Source organism: Dermacentor variabilis, chromosome 6 (assembly GCF_050947875.1).
Source record: "Dermacentor variabilis isolate Ectoservices chromosome 6, ASM5094787v1, whole genome shotgun sequence".
Lineage (NCBI taxonomy): Eukaryota > Metazoa > Arthropoda > Arachnida > Ixodida > Ixodidae > Dermacentor > Dermacentor variabilis.
In genome coordinates this window covers 101,533,582-101,552,611 of record NC_134573.1, presented here as the reverse complement: position 1 = coordinate 101,552,611, position 19,030 = coordinate 101,533,582, and the positions used below count along the sequence as shown (strand labels likewise).

The 19,030-nt window shown below is 45.2% G+C and overlaps 1 protein-coding gene across 1 annotated transcript in view; it reads right to left on the bottom strand.

Moving 5' to 3' along the window:
• Positions 1–9,746: 9,746 nt before the first annotated feature.
• The window catches only part of LOC142584961 (thromboxane-A synthase-like), a 44,951-nt gene continuing 35,667 nt past the window's right edge, over positions 9,747–19,030 (bottom strand). Inside the window, exons 12-15 of the mRNA XM_075695339.1 lie at positions 18,006–18,094; positions 16,716–16,856; positions 13,181–13,346; positions 9,747–11,173 (exon numbers count right to left, since the gene is read on the bottom strand). Coding sequence (XP_075551454.1) covers positions 11,096–11,173; positions 13,181–13,346; positions 16,716–16,856; positions 18,006–18,094 — 474 coding nt within the window. The 3' untranslated portion in view covers positions 9,747–11,095. The remainder of the gene's footprint in view (positions 11,174–13,180; positions 13,347–16,715; positions 16,857–18,005; positions 18,095–19,030) is intronic.

Here is a 19,030-nt window from a genome sequence, read left to right as displayed (position 1 = left end):
AAAGCATAAACTCGTCGTATACGGGACCGGTTATATCTCTATTAAAACATAAAACAAGAAAAAAAAAGAGGTATGGAGCTCCAGAGAAATGCCGAATCAAGCGTGCCTGCATGGTTTGTTATCAGGCGTTTCAGAAAGGCAACATACGCGGCCAGCACCAACTGCGTTTATACGAACGCTTACAAACTTATTTATTCGCTTTCGTTCCGGGCACACCTGTTTGCCTTCGATGGCTTCGGTGCCCGTTCTCTGGGCCCGTCCGGGTACATTGGAAAAAATATTTTCCCGTTTGGCTCTTCTGCCCACCGGCGATTTCCAAGCCGAGATGAAGTTCAACGACGTTTTGTTGAAGTTGCTTGAAAAATTCCACCAGCGTATACGTCACGCCGTGTCATGAAACCGCAATAGTCGACTACTACTCCCCTTTACCAGTTCCTTTTTTGTTTCTTTCTTTTTTTTTCGTTCCGACTTTCTTTTTCTGTCTTCTTTTTTATCGTAAATTGTTTCTTCGCGTCACTGGGAGCTGTTCCCAGGGGGAATACACCCTTCAGTAATGGTTATTGGGCATCCAATGAAAACGAAACGGAAAAGAACAATCCGATAAGCAATAGGAGCGCACGTGTCCCGTTCACGAGAGGGAGTAATTGCCCTCGAACGACTCGGGGATCTATTGGAGGTTTAAGAAATTTAGCACGAGCGCTTCACACCAACAAAGGCTTCTTTGTGCGTTAGTGCTGCATATGCGATCTGTCCTGTTTCCGCGACATTTTTTTCCTAGCCCGAAGGGAGAACTCGTGCTTCGTGAATGTGTTGGCGCTTAGATAACGACCACACAATTGGAGTTTAGCATTCGAATTATGAGAAACGTTATGAAATGCTGACCAAGAACACGAAAACGACTGAGAAAATAGAAGTAATAATATACAAGAGAGAGAAATAAATGAGATGCCAAAGGCAAAGGAGGTTAAACTGAAGATAAATATTGTCACGTAGTAGTGAAGGTGAAGAAGCCAGCAAGACTGTGAATGACAAAACTAGCGTTTCATGGGGCGAACCCGTGCCCTAAAATAAAAAAAAAAGGCTACACTCAAAGAACAATGACAGCGGCGAACACAGTCGGCGATCGTTGAAATCTGATCTGTCGGTCAAGCGCGTCGGCTTTTATACTTGAGTCGTCGAAGGTTCCAGAGAAATCGCTGGTGCCTGCATATCTTCCAGAAAGTGCTGCATAATTCACGTCACGCATACATGCAAAACAGATTACACAAGGTTCGGTGACAACATACAGCGGATATAACCATCGATAACATTCCAGAAACTCCCGTTACATGCTGGCGCGCCCTGCGCTGAGCGCCAGCATTTGTTAGACGGTCAAACGTGGTCACCCGATGAAAGACAAACAAGTACATATGTCAATATCCAGTTTGCTACCCTGCCCTGGGGAAGTGGTAAGGCGAGACAGAAAGATAAAAAAAAATATGCACACGTGAAAAGAAAGGAGCGTCTTTTACGAATGCATCTGCTTGCCGCATCGGAATGGCTGACAGTGCTGTCTGTAATAGTTGCGGCAGCGTGGAATCAATCGAACCTATCCTCTGTCCATCTACAGCTCCCAGAGACAGTCGCTCGTGACGGCGTTGGCACATATCGACGACCGGCCGATTTCTGAGCAGGCTGTGCTTAGAGTGCAAGATGATGCGGTCTTCACACTAGAAGATGACAGAAGGTGCTACTGACGTTCATCAGGTCAAGCGACCCGTTAGAACGGCTGTGACATTACCACGTTCATTTACAAAGGTACACAGAGACCCATCAGGGCCTTCCGTGGCTCCTTCAGAGGCAGTGCGTCCATCCGCAAAGATAAGTGATTGCATCACCATGGCGAGAAACGTGACTTGGCGAGCCGTTGCCTTCAAAGACCTCTCTGGAATTACGATCTCCAATTACCCTTGGCTTGCGTCGGCGGACTCCCAGGCATACGAATTTCCTAACTTCGTCACACCGCCTATTGACCCTTTTCGCGGAGCATGCAGTTTGTTCTAGAGAAACGAGATGGCGCTTTCGGTGGCGCGCCGCACGTCGCCTCAGTGACAGCGCACGAATACGAAACCATTATCGCTTCCACCTTGCTTCTGTGCGATCTGCTGTCGGAAATGCAACAGAGTCTTCGCTAACACACTGTGCTCCAATCATGCTGGAGTGAATCATGTGTATTGAAGACGTGCGCAGTAGTTGGCTGCAAAAATAGTGACTGGCGTATTGAGGAATAGAAAGAATCTGTCTAGCTAAGTTCGCAGACCGTTGTTGCAACTGTCCACACGTGTTAACGGCACTTCGAGAAATACGGCTTTCCTCGAGAATACAGAAATTTGCTCATCCGCCAGCGTTGTGTCGCAAACGTTCAAAGAAAGGCCTTCAACCCTGGAAAGTCGGCAAGAGTGAGTACCGCTCGTTAAACAATGACGAAACGGGTAGCGCCGCTTTCTGTCATTCGCGCACAGTATCTACTCACATCTACCACAACTATCACGGAAACTTACGCCCACTCTATCGACAACCCGTGAAGTATAAGTGAATGTGCGCACACTTGAATATATGCGCATCATATACGCACAATGAATGATCGACTACACCGATAGCGCACGAATGGTCGAAGCTGGATGTTTCGCGACGGCCCACAAGAGTAAGCGAGTAACTAGCGATAATACACCTTTTCTACAAGGTATTAAAATGTACAAAATAGCTATATTTCAAGCCTTGTGCGCTGCAAGAACAAATCTATCGAAACTGAACACATCTGCGAGCGATTAGGCCGAACATAATCAGATAGTGACTGCACCGAGGAACATTACTGCGTCGGAAACCTGACAAGCCGCTGTTTCAAAATATTTTCCAAATGAAGCACAAAGAGCAAAACGTACTAATCTTGGTTCAATTCAGGAGCGGGAAGATTGGATAGCTTGGTATACATATTTAGCCCAGCTTTTAGAACAAACACCATACACGCTGCTCACGCCGTTTGGACATAGACTAATCAGCTCCGAAAGCGCTTTTGCATGTTCTCTGAAGCTGAGGGCTAAGCCTCGTGTTGTCCCGCCAGTCACCGTCTACAATATCTTCCGAAACAGGGAATTGCGAAACCGCACCGGCGTCATACACATTCACTGTAAACACGGATTCAACGGAGGCAGCTAGGAAAGCAATGGACGCGTCACCACGTGATCAAACATGGCAGCGCCCACGGGATCGCCGTGAAAGGGGTCAGTAGTTCTCTGTGCTCCTTTGCTGCGTTGCTTCTCATTTGGCACCAATTCTGCAGTTATAACATATTGCCAGTTATCGGCTTTACGTTTTACATACAGGGTGTCCCAGCTAACTTTAGCCAGAGTTTAAAAGTATGCCATTGCACTCTAAGACGACACGAACAAATGCCCGTTGCTGACTATTGTATGAAGTAAGTCACACTTTTTGTATTCTGTTTAATTTCATGATTAGTAAAGGTTAATTAACTAACTTCCGAAGCAACAAAGTTAGGTAAAATTCTAATTAGAAAGTTATAGAGCGATTTGCAAAATGCCTGATTAAACAGCTTGTAACTTTCTATCTATTAAGTATTGGCTTTTTACTGCTTACTACGGATTCCCGCGAAATACAAAAATATACCACGTGACATGGCCGCTTGCGCGCCGCGATTGCAATGCTCCCAAGGAGGTTTTTTTTTTTAAAAGCTTGAGCTGCAGCCCCGTAGTTTCTTACCAGCACAGGTGAAGCAAGAGTTTGCCTTACAGTCTTACTCTGTAAGAGGGCTGCGACAGCTGAAACTTCTCACAGCTCATGTCCTTTTAGTCAGTTGTCGCAAGGAGTGCTAGGAGTATGTAAAAATAATAGCTCGAAGTTATTGCTTAAAATGTTACCTTTGGCTGTGTATTGATATGATAATGTGCCACAAAATTAAAAAAAAAACGTTTAGGCTTCCTTCTGAAACCAGTGACAGGAAGAAAGACGTTCAGCTATACCTACGGCTAAATGAAGCATCCTTAATAGCACGGAGTGGAAAGAAAGCGCTTCATATATTCTCCGCTATTTGCTAACGTTACTTCTTGCCTATGGTAAGATGGCGTCGGTTCGGCTTCACTTTCGAGACGGCATCTCCACTCCATCAAACTTTTTAAAACCTCCTTGAGTGCTCCCAAATGTTCCGCGTACAAGCCATCATAGCATTCAGCAAGGTGTGCTGCTGCTTAAAAGGTGACAGGGCAACTGTCATCGCAGCGCAAGCGATAATGGTTGCTGGCGTAAATCGCCCAGCCAACGCCTGCGCCGCTGCCCTGTCGCCTTTTAAGCAGACGCACACCCTGCTGAATGCTATGGTGGCTTGTACGCGGAACGTTTGCGAGCACTCAAGGAGGTTTTAAAAAATTTGCAGTGGACATGCCGTCTCAAAGTGTCGTATAAACCCCATGCAAATGACCTTGCGCGCAACAGCGACAAGCGATGCGATGGAGATGGCTGTCGCTTTCGCTCGTCGCCTACAAGTCGTACCCCATGCGAGCGATGACTTCCAGCGACGTCTCCCCGGTGTTGCCGATATGAGAGCAGAAAATTTACATCGAAACTAGCGTGACGCATGCTTCATTAACTTAAGTTGATGTTTTTGCTGCAACAAGCAGAAAAATATTTCTGACGGTCTTGCAGTAGGTTGTTACTCTTGCACGTATAAAAATTCAATCAATTGCTTGTTCCGTGCAACAATCGTTAGTATCCGAGTTACATACATATAGTTCCGGCTTCGCGCTGTTGGCTAGTCGCTCATAGAACTTCCGGGTGTGGAGCGACAAATTCTAGGTCGATCGAGTGACAAGACCGAGCGACCTGTTCAAGCGAAGGCCCGTTTCGTCGCTCGAAGCCGTCGCTCGTCGCCGACGCACACACAATTGCTCTCACAGGGTTGCAGCCGAAACGCCGCCATCTTACCATACACCCTGGACACCCTGCACACCCAGCGTACAGCACACCGTGCTGAACACCATGGTCGCTTGTACGCGGAACGTTTGAGAGCACTGCAATCACGACACTTGTTTTATGTAGGGACTTTACGACGGGGTGGCAAACACCGCTGCGAACGGCCGAAGTCAGAGCACTGGCATGTGAAGCAGACGACGGGAGGAAGGCGCTCGACGGTGCTTCCGGTGATTTCGCACTGCCGGTTTTAAGGCCTGACGTACCGGAAAACGCATTTTCGTGTGTTTGCTTTTGAGGAAGGTCGCCACTTGTACGAGGCAGGCTCCATTCATGGCACCAGGTAATATATAAAGCAGAAAACTAGTGCAAATTGCGATGCAAAAGCACCCCCCCCCCCAAAAAAAAAAAGAAAAAGACAGCTCGGCGCGGTAAGCTAAGACGTGGAGCTCCAGCATTTACATTCGAGATGTTATTTTGCTGTGCACGTTAACATTGTCGCGTACTTAGTCATGTAAATAGGGGAAGAACTCAAAAAGTAAATGGAAAATGTATAAAATACATACTATTGGCTGAACGAGAAGAAAGGGGGTTGACCGAGGGGCCCGTTATTTATTATTCATATCATGAGAAGCTCGCAAACAAGGACACCAAGGACAACATAAGGGAAGTTACTGGTACTTGCCAATTGAAGTAAATAAATGATAAATTTATTGTAATGAACTTGGATGAAAAAGCAACTTTCCGCAGGTGGGGAACGATCCCACATCTTCACAATACGCGTGCATGCATCGAGTACAAGTAACTTCCCCTATATTGTTTTTGATGTCTTCGTTTGCGGGCTTCCATTGGGCATGTATCATGCGGCCGCTGGGTGTGTTCCACTGGGTATGTGCCCCAGGAGCCAACGCGCATCTGCCGCTCTTCAGTGACCCTTTTTTGACGTCAACTTGGATCACTGCAAGCATCACAACAACATCACGCCTACACGGTGACGTTCACGTAATGTGATTTTTTTTTTTTTTTGCAAATGAGGGACGGCGTCGACGTCGTGGTCTTTTTTCGAGTTTCAAAAATGCGCGTTCCTGCTAAATATGACCTTCAACATCGAGTTTGTGCTCTTTAAGAGCTTTGCATGGGAAATATTGGGCTAAGATGCTTTCGCTGCTAGCGAAGCGATGCGCGAAGACTGCTCTGATTTTCTCGTTTTAAGTATGCGACGAAGTACTTGACAGAAGACTACAAGGATTATCAGAGTGACTGCAGTGGTTATGAGCGACAACACCTATTGCGTCTATTGTTTGGCTCGAAAATGGTACTATACGGTGCAGGCGGTCTGTTGTTGTTCGAGAATGGGTTATTTGTGGCTTTGTTTTCAAGTGCGGCGTCGACATTAGTAGTGGTGCATTTTCGCCAAGGTGTGTCTATTCGTGGCATTCAGTTATCGGGCCTTTCATCTCTTGTCCGCGGTGACCAGAAGAGGACGATGTGCCGGACACGTTAATTGCGCCTTAATGCAGCACTGAGAACGCAAACGAAAAGACAAAACAAGGCGTTGCATGACGTACCGTCATGGGCAATCTAACTTGAAATGACAGAGCGACGACTGGGAACTGCCGGTGCCGTCTCGTCTAGTCACGAGAACGTGAACCGACGAGAAAAACACCGTTAAGAGAGTGCGGACAGCTGCGCCGGCGTCAGCATGATCGGCCAGCCGTTTGTTGCCTCGCGCTTAATTTCTTTATCTTGCTTGTCGAGAATGCGTTTCACTAGCGACAACGGTGATAACTAATAATTGAGAAGCAAGGTTACTGCTAGAATGACATGACACAAGAACCACAGTAGAATAAATCTGAGTATAACATCAATTGCAAGTTGAAGAATCGAAACGGGATCGGCACTTGACAGGCTTCACCTTCTCCAAGAAGCTAAAATGTCTCTCGCGTCCCGATTGACGGAGGGCATGTTATTTTTTGTACAGAGGGAACTAGTATCCCATGTCACTCTATAGTTTGGATGTCGCATAACAACGTGGCGGTGTTTATCTCGTTGTTGGTTCACGTTCTCGTGGTTGCGTGGCGCCATTGGTAGTTCTCGGTTGTCGCTCCGTCATTTCAGGTTAGCTTGTCCAGGATTGTAGGTGAGCTGCCGTGACACTTTGCACGTGAGGTTACGCTAGCGTTTTGCTACTTCCCGACCTTTCTATCAGTCGTAAGCGGCTAGTGGACGCCTCTGCCGCAGAGGCTTATCAAGGGCTGATGAATGAACTGTCCCATCAGTGCGATCGTCTTGCAAGGGTCTCGAGAATGGTGAGTCATGTTGTTGCGTATTGCAATAGGTATACATTATATCTATAACACCGACTTTAGCATGATTACCATGTTCGCTCAGGTTCCATGAGAGGAATCCGCGATCGCTGTTCAAAGCAGGCTGATTACTATCAGCTGACGGCCCGAAGATCAAGATGAAAAGATTGTGCGACGATGAAAACATTGATCGTGTACGCTCTGTTGTGATCACTGACCGCCGAATGACTGTTAAAATGATAGCAGAAGCACAATTGGTTTGGCAAAGTCGCAACCTAAGAGACTGCACTGATTGGAAGAATGCAGAGGACAGCGAAGAATGGTTGCAAAGGGACGTCACCGGCTACGAAACTTCGGTTCACGAATCGAGCTGAAGTCGCAAAATAAAGGGGTAGAAAAGAAATTGAGTCAAGGCAGAAAAAAAAAAGAGAAAAGAAAGGAAACACGTGGGAGGACAAAGCAATGATCAATGTAATATCTAGGATGTTTTTCTATTGCCGTGATGTTGTGCACCACGAATTTGTACCTGAAGGTAAAACTGTCGATGTAAGTTCTACGCGATGGTCCTGAAACGTCCGAGAGACCAAAATGGTAGAAACAGGCACGCATGATTCTGCACCACAACAATACGGAGTGCTTTTTTTAGCTGCATCAAAATATTGAAAATTGCTTGTGGCAGGTCGCACAATTCTAACCCTTGACCTAATTTACTCGGTGAGGCGGTCATGATTTCTACGAGAAAACGAAATTATTAACTGAATAATTAACATAATTACGCTGATTAACTATTTAATCAATTTGTTTACAGCAAAAATTTAAATCTACGAATTGTAGATAGTGACTAATGCATTAGCTTGCCAAATCTACAGTGCCATGTCCCACATGCCCTTATTGGCTTTGACAGGCCTGATAATAACTATATATCTGTTATTTCAAGAAATATTATTGCGCGTTGTCCATAATGTTCCCCACATATTTATTAAATTTAATCTTTAAAGTTTTTTTTATGGTTTTCAAAGAATCGTGAGCTAAATCGCTCACCTTCCGCAAAACAGATTCGTAATGTTCCGGAGCGCTCGCATGAGTTATATACTGGCCTGAACAACAACGTGGCCTGAACAGCACCTATATCGTTTTCCTTATTTTCAATTAATATAGATTGTTCATAATACCGGGGAAACCGATATACCATGAACATAGTATAACGCGAGAAAATGGAGCGATAACGAGGGTTCAGTAATTAAATACAAAGTTCATAGTTATGCCAGCAACGTTAAAATGTTTCGTAGCATCAGCCCTATAGCACGGCCCTTTTGTCCACAGAGTGTGGACGCTGTGTCCCGTATGCATTTCTCACTGTACACACTGCATGGATGCATAACGTTCTTTGGATAATCCACAAGCCGTGTCTCTCGTTTGAAGAAGTGCGGCCACTTGGCGGGCAGGTTGCATATACGGGGAGATAATTTTCAAGTTTTACGGAATTAAAAAACAAATTGCCCTTTGTAGCTAACATAATTGTAGTCCTTGAGCTCGATTATTCAGAGAGGTGGACATTACTTTCACAAGAAATCGAAATGCATATTGCACTAATTAATAAAAATCCACTAATTACATTTTAAAATAGTTACGGCGCATATTGCAATTTTCAAAGTTGTAGCCGGTGAGCTTGCAAGGCGTCCACTTGGAATGAATTTCCAAAATGGCAACGGTTTGCAGATATACTCCATCAAGGTTGCCGCAAAAATGCACGGTTGTTCCACTTCATTTTTTTAACAACATACTCTTTTAGGCATTGAAGCACAAAAATAACTGGAACGCCTATGTATTCCGTCCCACACTTTTGGGAAATAATATCTCGAAACTGGTGTCATCCTGGAGATTCATTTGAAGTGAATAAGTCTTGGAAGCTCACCTGCTACAATTCGTAAATTGATATATGGGTCGTAAAGTAATATGTTAAGTAGTTAGTGAAGTTTTCTTAGTTAGATTACTATGCGTTTCGACTGCTCGTGCTAGTAATGCCCACCTCTTCGAATAATCCTGCTCTATTACAAGAATTATGCTATCTGCCACAGACACTTTTTAGAATTCCGTAAAACTCAAAACTAATCACCCCTTAGGTACACCTGCCCTTCTATCTAGAATTGCTGCTTACGCAAGAAAGTAACTGAAAAAGATAGATAGAAAGAAAAAGAAAAAGCCAGAGAGAGCGTCACTGGTGTCCTTAGCCATTTTAGCTAAGTAGTTGAAGAAATAAGCATTAATCAGCACAGGTCTTCTTGAAGTGGTGTGTTTATTTTTTTATATCGAAAATGAACAATAGGCATCTTGAAAACGTCTAAAAAAATAACAAGAAATATACAAAACGTCAAAATCATTGTTTCGAAAGTTGAGAAAAATCCAGTGTTCGACACATTCAGTAAGTTCAGGTATATCCTCTAGATTGCGCTCCATAAACACACACCCCCGTGCAAAAAAAGAAAAAAGAGTCAAGCTTTTTGCATAAAATATAAAACATGGTACGTGTGGCAACTTGGAGATCCGAACGTGTAATGTCGTTAATAGTCTGCACTGACGCCATCGTGGCCTCCATCTTGATGTACTATAATAGCACTTCGAGAAATTACGCAAAGGGGAGACATGCGACACCACGTCCAGCGCATCTTGAGCCGAGGGCGAATCGATAGCAAGGATAATCGGGTGAAAAAACGGTCCCCGTCAGAAAGCGAAACAATGCGCGTGGGATGTTTCACGGATACCATCGTTGCCGACACGTTCGCTTACTAGCGCGGCGCGGCGGTGAGAAGCTGCATCCTCTGATGTCCCGCGAAAATCATCGACACGAAATTTGAAAGCACTACGCACCGCATACTGCGTACATTGCACTGTCTCTTCGCAGTTTTGGACAGCGAGTCATCTACTGAGAGCCAGAATTACCGGAAACGGTCGCAGATCTAGTCGCACCAAACATAACGTGGCACAAATTTTTGAATCGTGTGAAAGCAAATCGAAATGCTGAAATACTATCGCATTCTCACCGCCATAGGCGTTGAAGTCTTCAATTTTTTTTCAAACAATCAAACAACCCTATACCTGAAAAAATCGACGTGATACAAAGCAACGCACGAAGCACTGATGTCTCCTTTTCTAATGCCATTTGTTCTACGCGTTGTTGTCTTTCTGGTCTCAGAGGTCACGCTTGCTATATGGCACTAGGAAAAAAAGCAAAAAGAAAGAAAGAAAGATAAAAGAACGTAATTCAACTTTATGCAGACTCCGACGCCGGTTTTGTTGCAGCTAATAAACGCGCGCTCAGCACCGGGTATAACAGTCGTGCGTATCGAAAACAACACTGGGTCTCTCATATCCGTAGGGCAGACAGTTGGGGCGGTTGGAGTAGTGTATAGTTCAAATTTTGGAATACCAGCAGGCGCTCAGACGAAACGTACAAAGAACTACACACACACGCACACATGCACTCTGCTCACGACGCCGTTATGCGAGAAGTTATATTACGGCGAGATAATGTCACATGCACACTACCATTTAGACAATGTTTTTGTTTATTGAACACTTGTACATTACTCACGTGTTGTACTTGGCACAAAGCGAGCATTTTTTAAAACGCCCTGGCTCAAATATCACAGTTTTCGCACGTGCTTCACGAAAGTGTTGTTAGTTCGTAGGGAGAAAGTTGTGCGGCGCTGTGGTCGCACGCGGGATAAAATCCAGTTCTTCGTACTTGAAGTACAAACCCCGCGAAGGTTTGAAACGAGTGACAATGCAGCGTTCTGATGGGCACGTCGCAGGTGTGGAGTGAATGGTTATCACAGTGGCACGGCCCTGATCTTGACGCCGTTCTTGATTTTGAGTATGATCGGGTTCATCTCAATGTTCGGCGGGTTCTGAAAAGAAAAATCACGATGATATTTTTGTTTCACGCTGTACACGACATGGCATATGCAAACGCACGCTGGCCACAGAAAGAAAAAAAAGTATAGAAGAGTACACAATATTTCCTCCTCTTTAACATCATCTAAACAATGCGCAGAACGTTCTCATCATCTGGAAATTTGTCTTAGCTTAGGGTGTTCAACGTTTACTTATTTTTTCTTTAATATTTGTGACTTTCTTCCGCGCGTAAGCACGCAACACTACCTCTCCTGTTGACGTCGAGAAATGGATGCAACGCCCCAGTGCAGAAGAAGGAGATGGAAACCAAATAGAAGCAAAAATGCAGCGCTATCAATATTACCGAAGCGTTAACGTTCTAGAACACATTTACCTGCACTTTTCATACAAAATTAACGAGTCAACAACAACACGCCCAGCTGTCAATAGTTTTGTATAGTTTGCACATGCCCGCTATATAAAGGGAAACTGAAAATGAAATAATAGTTTAAACTTTAGACTGATTTATTGTTCTTTCAAAACACTATTATCCTTTATTTCGAAGCCACAGATGGATTAATAGAAAATCAAATAAAGCGAAAAAAAAGCCCTCCGACCTTTTCATTTCTTTTCTTAATATTTCGCGTCGACACACCAGCTCCAGTGCGTCAGTGTGACGCCACGGATTCGACCGAATTCTTTTTCCACACGGGTCGCTGTGGGCGCAGTTCATGAAACTTTGCTACGAATCCGAATTCGGATTCCCTAGAATACAATACAGTCCGTCTCTACTGATAAAAAATTTACTAAGCCAATACCTTCAAAACACGTGACGTCACGTTGTTCGCGAACCTCAAGGCGGCGTCACTACTCGTCCCTCCTTTTTGTGTCTTTTCTGACTAACAAATATCTACTCCCGGTTAGATTGTCTTTTTTTATCTCTTTTTTTTGCGTTGTACAGAAGGGTTATTAATTATGCAGCTGCATCGTTTTTCCCTCTAGTGTGTCCTTCAAGGCCTGCACATCGTTCTGCAGACGCATCTCGGGCATATATGCAAAAGTTATAGGGAACACCGCTACAGCGATCCGAATCAGGCGGCAAAGGCGCCGCTGCTTCTGCGGTTTGCGGACTATAGGGTCAGCGGAGGAGTGGTATGAGGTCAGAATTACTAGCCATACTGAAGGAATGAATGAAATAACGAATCCGTCAATTAATCAGTCAATCAATCACGCAGCGAATGCGAAGCTTACTGCTTCTTCTTTTGGGGACTCCAAAGAGAACCATTAAGTCAGACTGGATTGGTAGACCCGACACACGAAATAGTACAGACATGAAATAGCAACTAGAGAGAGCGGAGCTTGGTCGGTTCGCCACAGGACGGCACAAAAGGGGAGTGTCGGGCAGCGTTGCGCCCTCGAAATCTCTGTGCCCTGTGATGTCACCGATTCTACCATGGGCTGGCTGTGATTTGATTGATTGTTATTAAAACAAAGATGACGCTGCATTAATTGCGCAGAAGAAGGAGAGTTCAAACCAGTTTCTTGTACAGGTAAAAAAATAATAATATCCTAAATACGTGAACCTATGTCGAAATCTGTGAAGATGTACTCTGAATTACGGCCATCCTTTTCTGCGATAGTAAGGTAATTTTTTTGCCACTGGAAAAACGCAGGTATATTTCCGAGGAAGCAATGTGCGAGCTTATCGCTTTCGATCGGCCGTGTCCCTCTGGTGTGCTTGTCCCCTACGGTTGTAACGATGATCGTCAAGATCCGTAATTTTGGCGCGCTCTCATAAATGGGGATAGATCAAGGAATGAGAAAAATAAAAATAAGTACACGAAAGAAAGGCAATACCGGGGAAAAAAACGGAAGCAAGAAGAAATGCTTGTACGTTTCTTTCTTCTCACCGGCCAGACGAAGATCATGTACTACAACTGCTAACTGATCGATCAAGTGTTGAAGCGCAAGTGCATGCCGTTGAGCAAACAGTTCCTGATGGCGCACTCTTCCGCACCCACCTTCTCGCTGTTTTCCGTCTTCTCGAGCCGGTACTTCCGCAGTATGTGCGCAAACGTGTACCGCAGCTCCATGTGGGCGAATCGCATTCCGATGCAGTTGCGGGGGCCGTTGCCAAAGCCCTGCATGGCCATGGTGTTGATCCGCGACTTGTTCTCAGGAAGGAACCTGCGTCCAGAAGCCGTAGATCAGGCACGTGGTGTACCCATTGAATTATCATCGCAAGCTTAGCGCGATTGCAGTGGACGAGTCGAAGTACATTATGTGGCCTGGAGCACTGCAAGGGCTCGGGCCGGGCCCGGGCTTGTACTTTGGTGCACTCTTAACCTTGCTCCACATAGGTTGCGTATGTTCCAGATATATGTTATCCGGAACGAGCTTTGTTTTTATCTGGGACAAGCCACTTGAAGAAGCTTTATTTGGATCACCGGATTTGTTTTGCTTGTTGCTGCTTCATTTATGCGGAACGGGCGAGAAGTAACTGGATCGGCCACTAGTTACAATTAACTAGATTTCCTGTCATTTGAAAATGGTCCAGTGAAGCATTTGTCTCATTTAATATTGCATTCACTGTTTTTATATTCCAAATGTTATCTTATAGTCGCAGTAACAAAGTTAATACTACAATTATGCTATTTACGCATCTTCGGAAGCGCGATGACAGGCTTCCAAAGCGGTGAACGCTCGTCAAAGCACTGTCTGTAAAAACGAAAGGTCTGCGCGGAATGCCATGGCTTAGATTCACTAGAGAAAAGGTTTTTTTTCCTCAGTGCTCAGTCATGTCTCCTGCAGTTGCCGTGCGACGCGGGATGGACACGCATAGCTTGCTTCCGTTTGTGCCCGGATTCACGCACGCGTTAGTCGTATTCGACTATATGGCGAGAGCTCCATGGTACTGCCGTAACAGTGTTGCAGTGTGAAGGAATATAGGGCTATTAAACAAGGCGCGGGCCGCAACGTGTTCCGTTAGCCAGATCTCTGGTTTGAACGGGACAGTAACGGTTTCCGTGGCAGTGGATGTCCCCTCACCTCGAACCAAAATGCACCCAATCGGTGGGCATGGAGAAGCCTATAGTGGCGCCGTCGACGGCGCCACTACACTTCTAGGTGCCTACCGACTGGGTGCATTTTGGTTCGAGGCAAAGGGACTGTTCGGTGGCGATCGCCACCGAACTTCCTCAAGACGAATGCCAAAATTAGCTCGAAAGCTTTTCGTTTACCTCTTGGCGTTCTTTCCTCCGCCATACAATGGCCACCCTTCAGCGGTATAAGCATGTTTGGAAGGCGCACAACGTTACAAGAGGGGTAAAAAAAAATAAATAAAAGCACGGCACAAACCGCATGCATTGACGCACGTGTACATAATATGGGGCCGCACTCACTTGGTATACACGATAAATAAGCGCTCCGCACAATTTTTTTTTGCTTCGAACATGACATCGCTAACAGACAGCACGTATAACTGCGAAGCTATATATACGATCACTAAGGGGCTTCTCCATACGTGTGTTATGCATCTGTGCGTGTGATGTTCCGTTTGCGCAGTATTAGAAGATTACATACTTATGAACTTCAGGGAACACAAATCACGGATTGTATGTTCTGAACCCCAATTGTTGTATAATGAGTCAGCAGATACTTTCATTTGTGTGAGGATACCCCCTTACAGACCCACAGGCTTCACACGCATTCGCGCGCGCCCTTTCCCGCGAGCGTGTCGATGGGCGTTTCCATTTTGCACATTCCGTCGCGGAGACAAACGGAATAAATGTGGCTTTCATCCTCAGCTTCTCTTGCTCTGGCAACCTGCTACTAAAGTTCGGACAGGTACTACGCATTATTTTGCCTGCTACAAAACCAGCTACTAAACGCTCTTTGACGATTCGCACCACTGTGTTTGCAGAAAAATAAGTGCGGTATGGGGGTGCAGCTGAATAAACGCTCCTAGTACTCTGTATACGTCCAGTCATTTTTCTTCACCATGAGGCCCGTTTGCACAATTAATTACTGAAGGTCAAAGTACTCGAAGTATGCGCCAACAAAACATGGATTATTACTATTTGAAACACCGTGTTCTCGACAGCATGTCTGGGCCTCAGCCGGGCCTGATTTGAGGCCGAACCGGGCAGGGTCGGGTGGGTGAAATTTTTGTCGGGCTAGGGCTGGAGTCTGGGTCTTGCTTTGAGCCACCAGGCCGAGTTCGAGCGGGTGAACTTTTAAAAGTGCCGGTCCCGGGCCGAGAATGCTCTAATGTGGCACTCATTAAATCTCGCCTTGATCAATATAAAATGAATGCTGGCTGCTGCCTATACGTTTCCTAGCAATTTCAAGCATGCGGACATTCCGGATGCATTAACAGCGTCACCGTATAGGTCGCTATCGTCATGACAACGGTAGAATACAACATACAATAGCACCTCGTTAAACGGAACCTTAAGGGACCGGATAAAGATGTTCCGATTAACGAGAGTTCCGTTAACTGAGAAATATGTGCAAGGGTGCAGCACTGTATGCCATACACAGTCTTAACATTGTTAGAAATGTTAGTAGGCATCCATAAGTGAACGTAGCAGCTAGTTTGTTCCACGGTTTAGGGCCGGCTGGCGACTTCTATCGACTAGGCTTTGCTACATGCATTTGGAGGAGGCTACGGGCAACGTATGGAAGCAAGAAGTTCTGCTCTTACTGCTCGACTCGGTGGTTGAATTAGCACGAGGTCGGGCAAAATTGAAGTCCAAATAATGGAAAAACTCGCTGTAAGGCGTCCGAGATTCCGCTCGCTCTGATTCCGGCCGTCTACAGGGGCGAGTGGCGCCATTTTAGGGGGCGTAGTTGCTTTGGCATGGCGTTGCTATAAGCACCTGAGGGTGCGGGATCGAATCGCCGCCGCGGCGGCCACATTTCGATTGGAGCGAAATGCGAAAACGCCCGTTTGCAGTGCATTGGGAGAATGTTAAAGAACCCCAAGTGTGCAAAATTATTTATGTAGAACATGGTTTCGAGCATGGTTTTGTTGTTCCGTTTGTACAGCCAACGGCGGAAATTTCACTTTCTATTATCGAAATCTTTTCTTCTTCGTATGGTCTAAATACAAAAGCAACCAATTTAGAGGCTGCCGTTCCGTTTAATTGTCATTACCATTCAAGTAATTTCCATTTACCGAGACTCTAATGTACTGGAAGACGAGAAGACGCATTCAACGGAACGCCGCGCATACCTGTAAGATTTGAAGAGGATGAACCAAGCGAAACACTGCTGAGGTAGTAAATGAACAGTTTTTGTTTCTGGATTCGAGTAAACATACTTCAAAGAATTATGCGGCCTTAATCTGTGCTAAAGTTATGGGAAAGAATCTACAATTGTCCTCGGCCGATTCCGCGCTGCGGAGATGTGGATTTCTTTCGAAAGCTATACCGCTGCTGTTGCATCGGACATCGTGCGAAACTGCGAATATTTTCAACGCTAATTTATTGTCTTGTGCCGGGAAACGCAGCTGCCAAGGGCTAGACAAACACAGCCTACAGGTTATCTTCTTACCTGTCAGGGTCGAACTTGTCCGGGTTTTCCCAGTGCCTCGGATCCCTGTGAATGTACTCGACGGCCGCCATTACAGCCGTGCCGGCGGGGATGCGAAGCTTGCCGTACACTTTGTCCACCACGGCCTCCCGCGTCACGAACCTGGATTGACATGGGCATGATGCAATCGTCACTTAACGTGACGGATGGCTGCTTCAGCTGAAAGCACTCGACTGTGCGGATGGTTAGTTGACGCCGGGATGTTGCTGTGGCTTTTATTCGTCTGCTATGAAAAAAAAAAAAAAGCCACTGAGTCTCTCGGAGAAAGGAATCGCTCGTGTCTCGTGTGCCTTTTACAAGATCCGCAAGTCGACGCATCAACGACAGAAATCTTGCGATTTTCGAGGGCGATCTCTTTTGCCGAAGTTTATTGCGCCGGCGGCCTTTACGAGCTTGAATGCCTCACAATTTTCTTCTGCTTTTTCTTTTCGCTTTGTTGCTTCAAAAGGGATCATTTCTCGTAGCAATTTGCCATTGTTTGCGATTCTTTTTGTTTAGCAGCTCTGTCGAGGAGGCCTGAAATGAGCGCATTCTTACATATGTACACCTTATGGGAATAAATAATAATAATAATTAAAAAAAAAAAACAACCCAGGGGCTATCGCCATTTCTAGGAAGCACGAAAGCGGCTTCTGTTCAGTAACGCACGGCCAGTTTTCTGTCACTAATAATGAAATTATTGACACGCTTACGTATGTTTTGAAACAATCTAGGGCTACGTATTTCAGGCGCCGAGTTGTTGCAGCGAACCATATCCTAAAATAAATAATTGGGATGAGTTTTCATGGGTCTTGGTTTACGTTTTGACGTGCCTTGCCGTTTTAATGGGCTTGTTTTAACATGTATGTCCTCTTTTTTTTTTCACTGCCAGGTGGGATCATCCTGCTGTAAGCAGGTTTACATGCAGAATGTTAAACCAATATCGAGCGTGCAAAAATGGGACAATACTGAGAGAATAATAATGGTAAACCTTGTAAAATAAAATTTGGAGACTTTGATTCAGTACTATGATGGCGTGATTTCAACAACGATAGCAATAGGGAAACGAAACTATAAGTAGTACGCTGCTGCTCCAAAACTGCACAAAGTGCCTTAGTTTAAATGTGGGAGGTTCTTGAGCTCCCGATGGATGCAAAGCGGAACAACATGTCTTATGAAACAGGGCATGAGGTGTTTCATTCTTCCTTTTGTTTCTATTTTTGTCCGGTGAATATGATATTATCGAGATTTGGGTCAGTAATCTATACTCACGCGAAGGCTGGTGGGTACATCCGCATCGTCTCTTGAATGACGCAGTTCATGTAGGTGAGTTTCTGGATGGTGTTGTACGTTATAGGTTCCTGGAACAGAAGCAATTAAAAAAAATAATAACTCTTAAAATTTGGAGCCATAACAATTGGTACTGTGTCTGTAGCAGACAATGGCAGCGGTCGTTTGAAAGGCAATTAATCTAGAAATATACGGTGCCTGGCAGGTCTAAAGTCTTCCCGTTTCGACCGAGGCCATTTTGCTTCTAAGCGCCACCGAAAGCATGCATCGAAATACGCCAAAGCATTATTTAAAGAGTATCAAATATAACAAAGTACAGTTGTCAAACATCGTCGAAGTCACGCGCTTTGTGTACACAGTTGAACCGGCCATTTGTGTCGTTTTAGTGTAGTTCGGCATAATGTAAACGAAGGCGTGCTACCTAAAGAAAATAGAAGAACCTGGACACTTATTGTGTGCAATATCGTTGGATGTTGCTGTATGAACGGCACTGGCACCGGCAGAAAGCACGCTCCCGGTGTGGCCCCGGATCGGGCATTCAAATTTAGGACGTTAACAAACTATCTGCTCTTTCTTGCATATGTTAAGTCGCTTAATTAGTTCCTGCGTTCAACTTCGAATTTGAAATTCACTTAATAGAGATTGCGGCATCGATACAACTGCTGCCATGTGGGCGCTTCCCATTTGTATAACAGTGCGCCGGCGTGAATCGATGAAAAACGCGGATTATTTGCGGTGGCTCCAAATAGTGAGTTACGTATTACAATCTTCTCGTATTAATCTTATCAGTCGATGACCGTCGGGGCCCCACCCGATAAAAAGGGGAGAGACGCACAGGACGGGCGCCTGCCATATATGCGTTTCTCTCACCTTTCCTCTCAACTACGAATGAAGAAGAAAAGTAGTAGTAGTAGTAGTAGTAGTAGTAGTAGTAGTAGTAGTAGTAGTAGTAGTAGTCATAGTAGTTGTAGTCGCAGAAGAAGAAGTAGCACAACAACAACAATTTA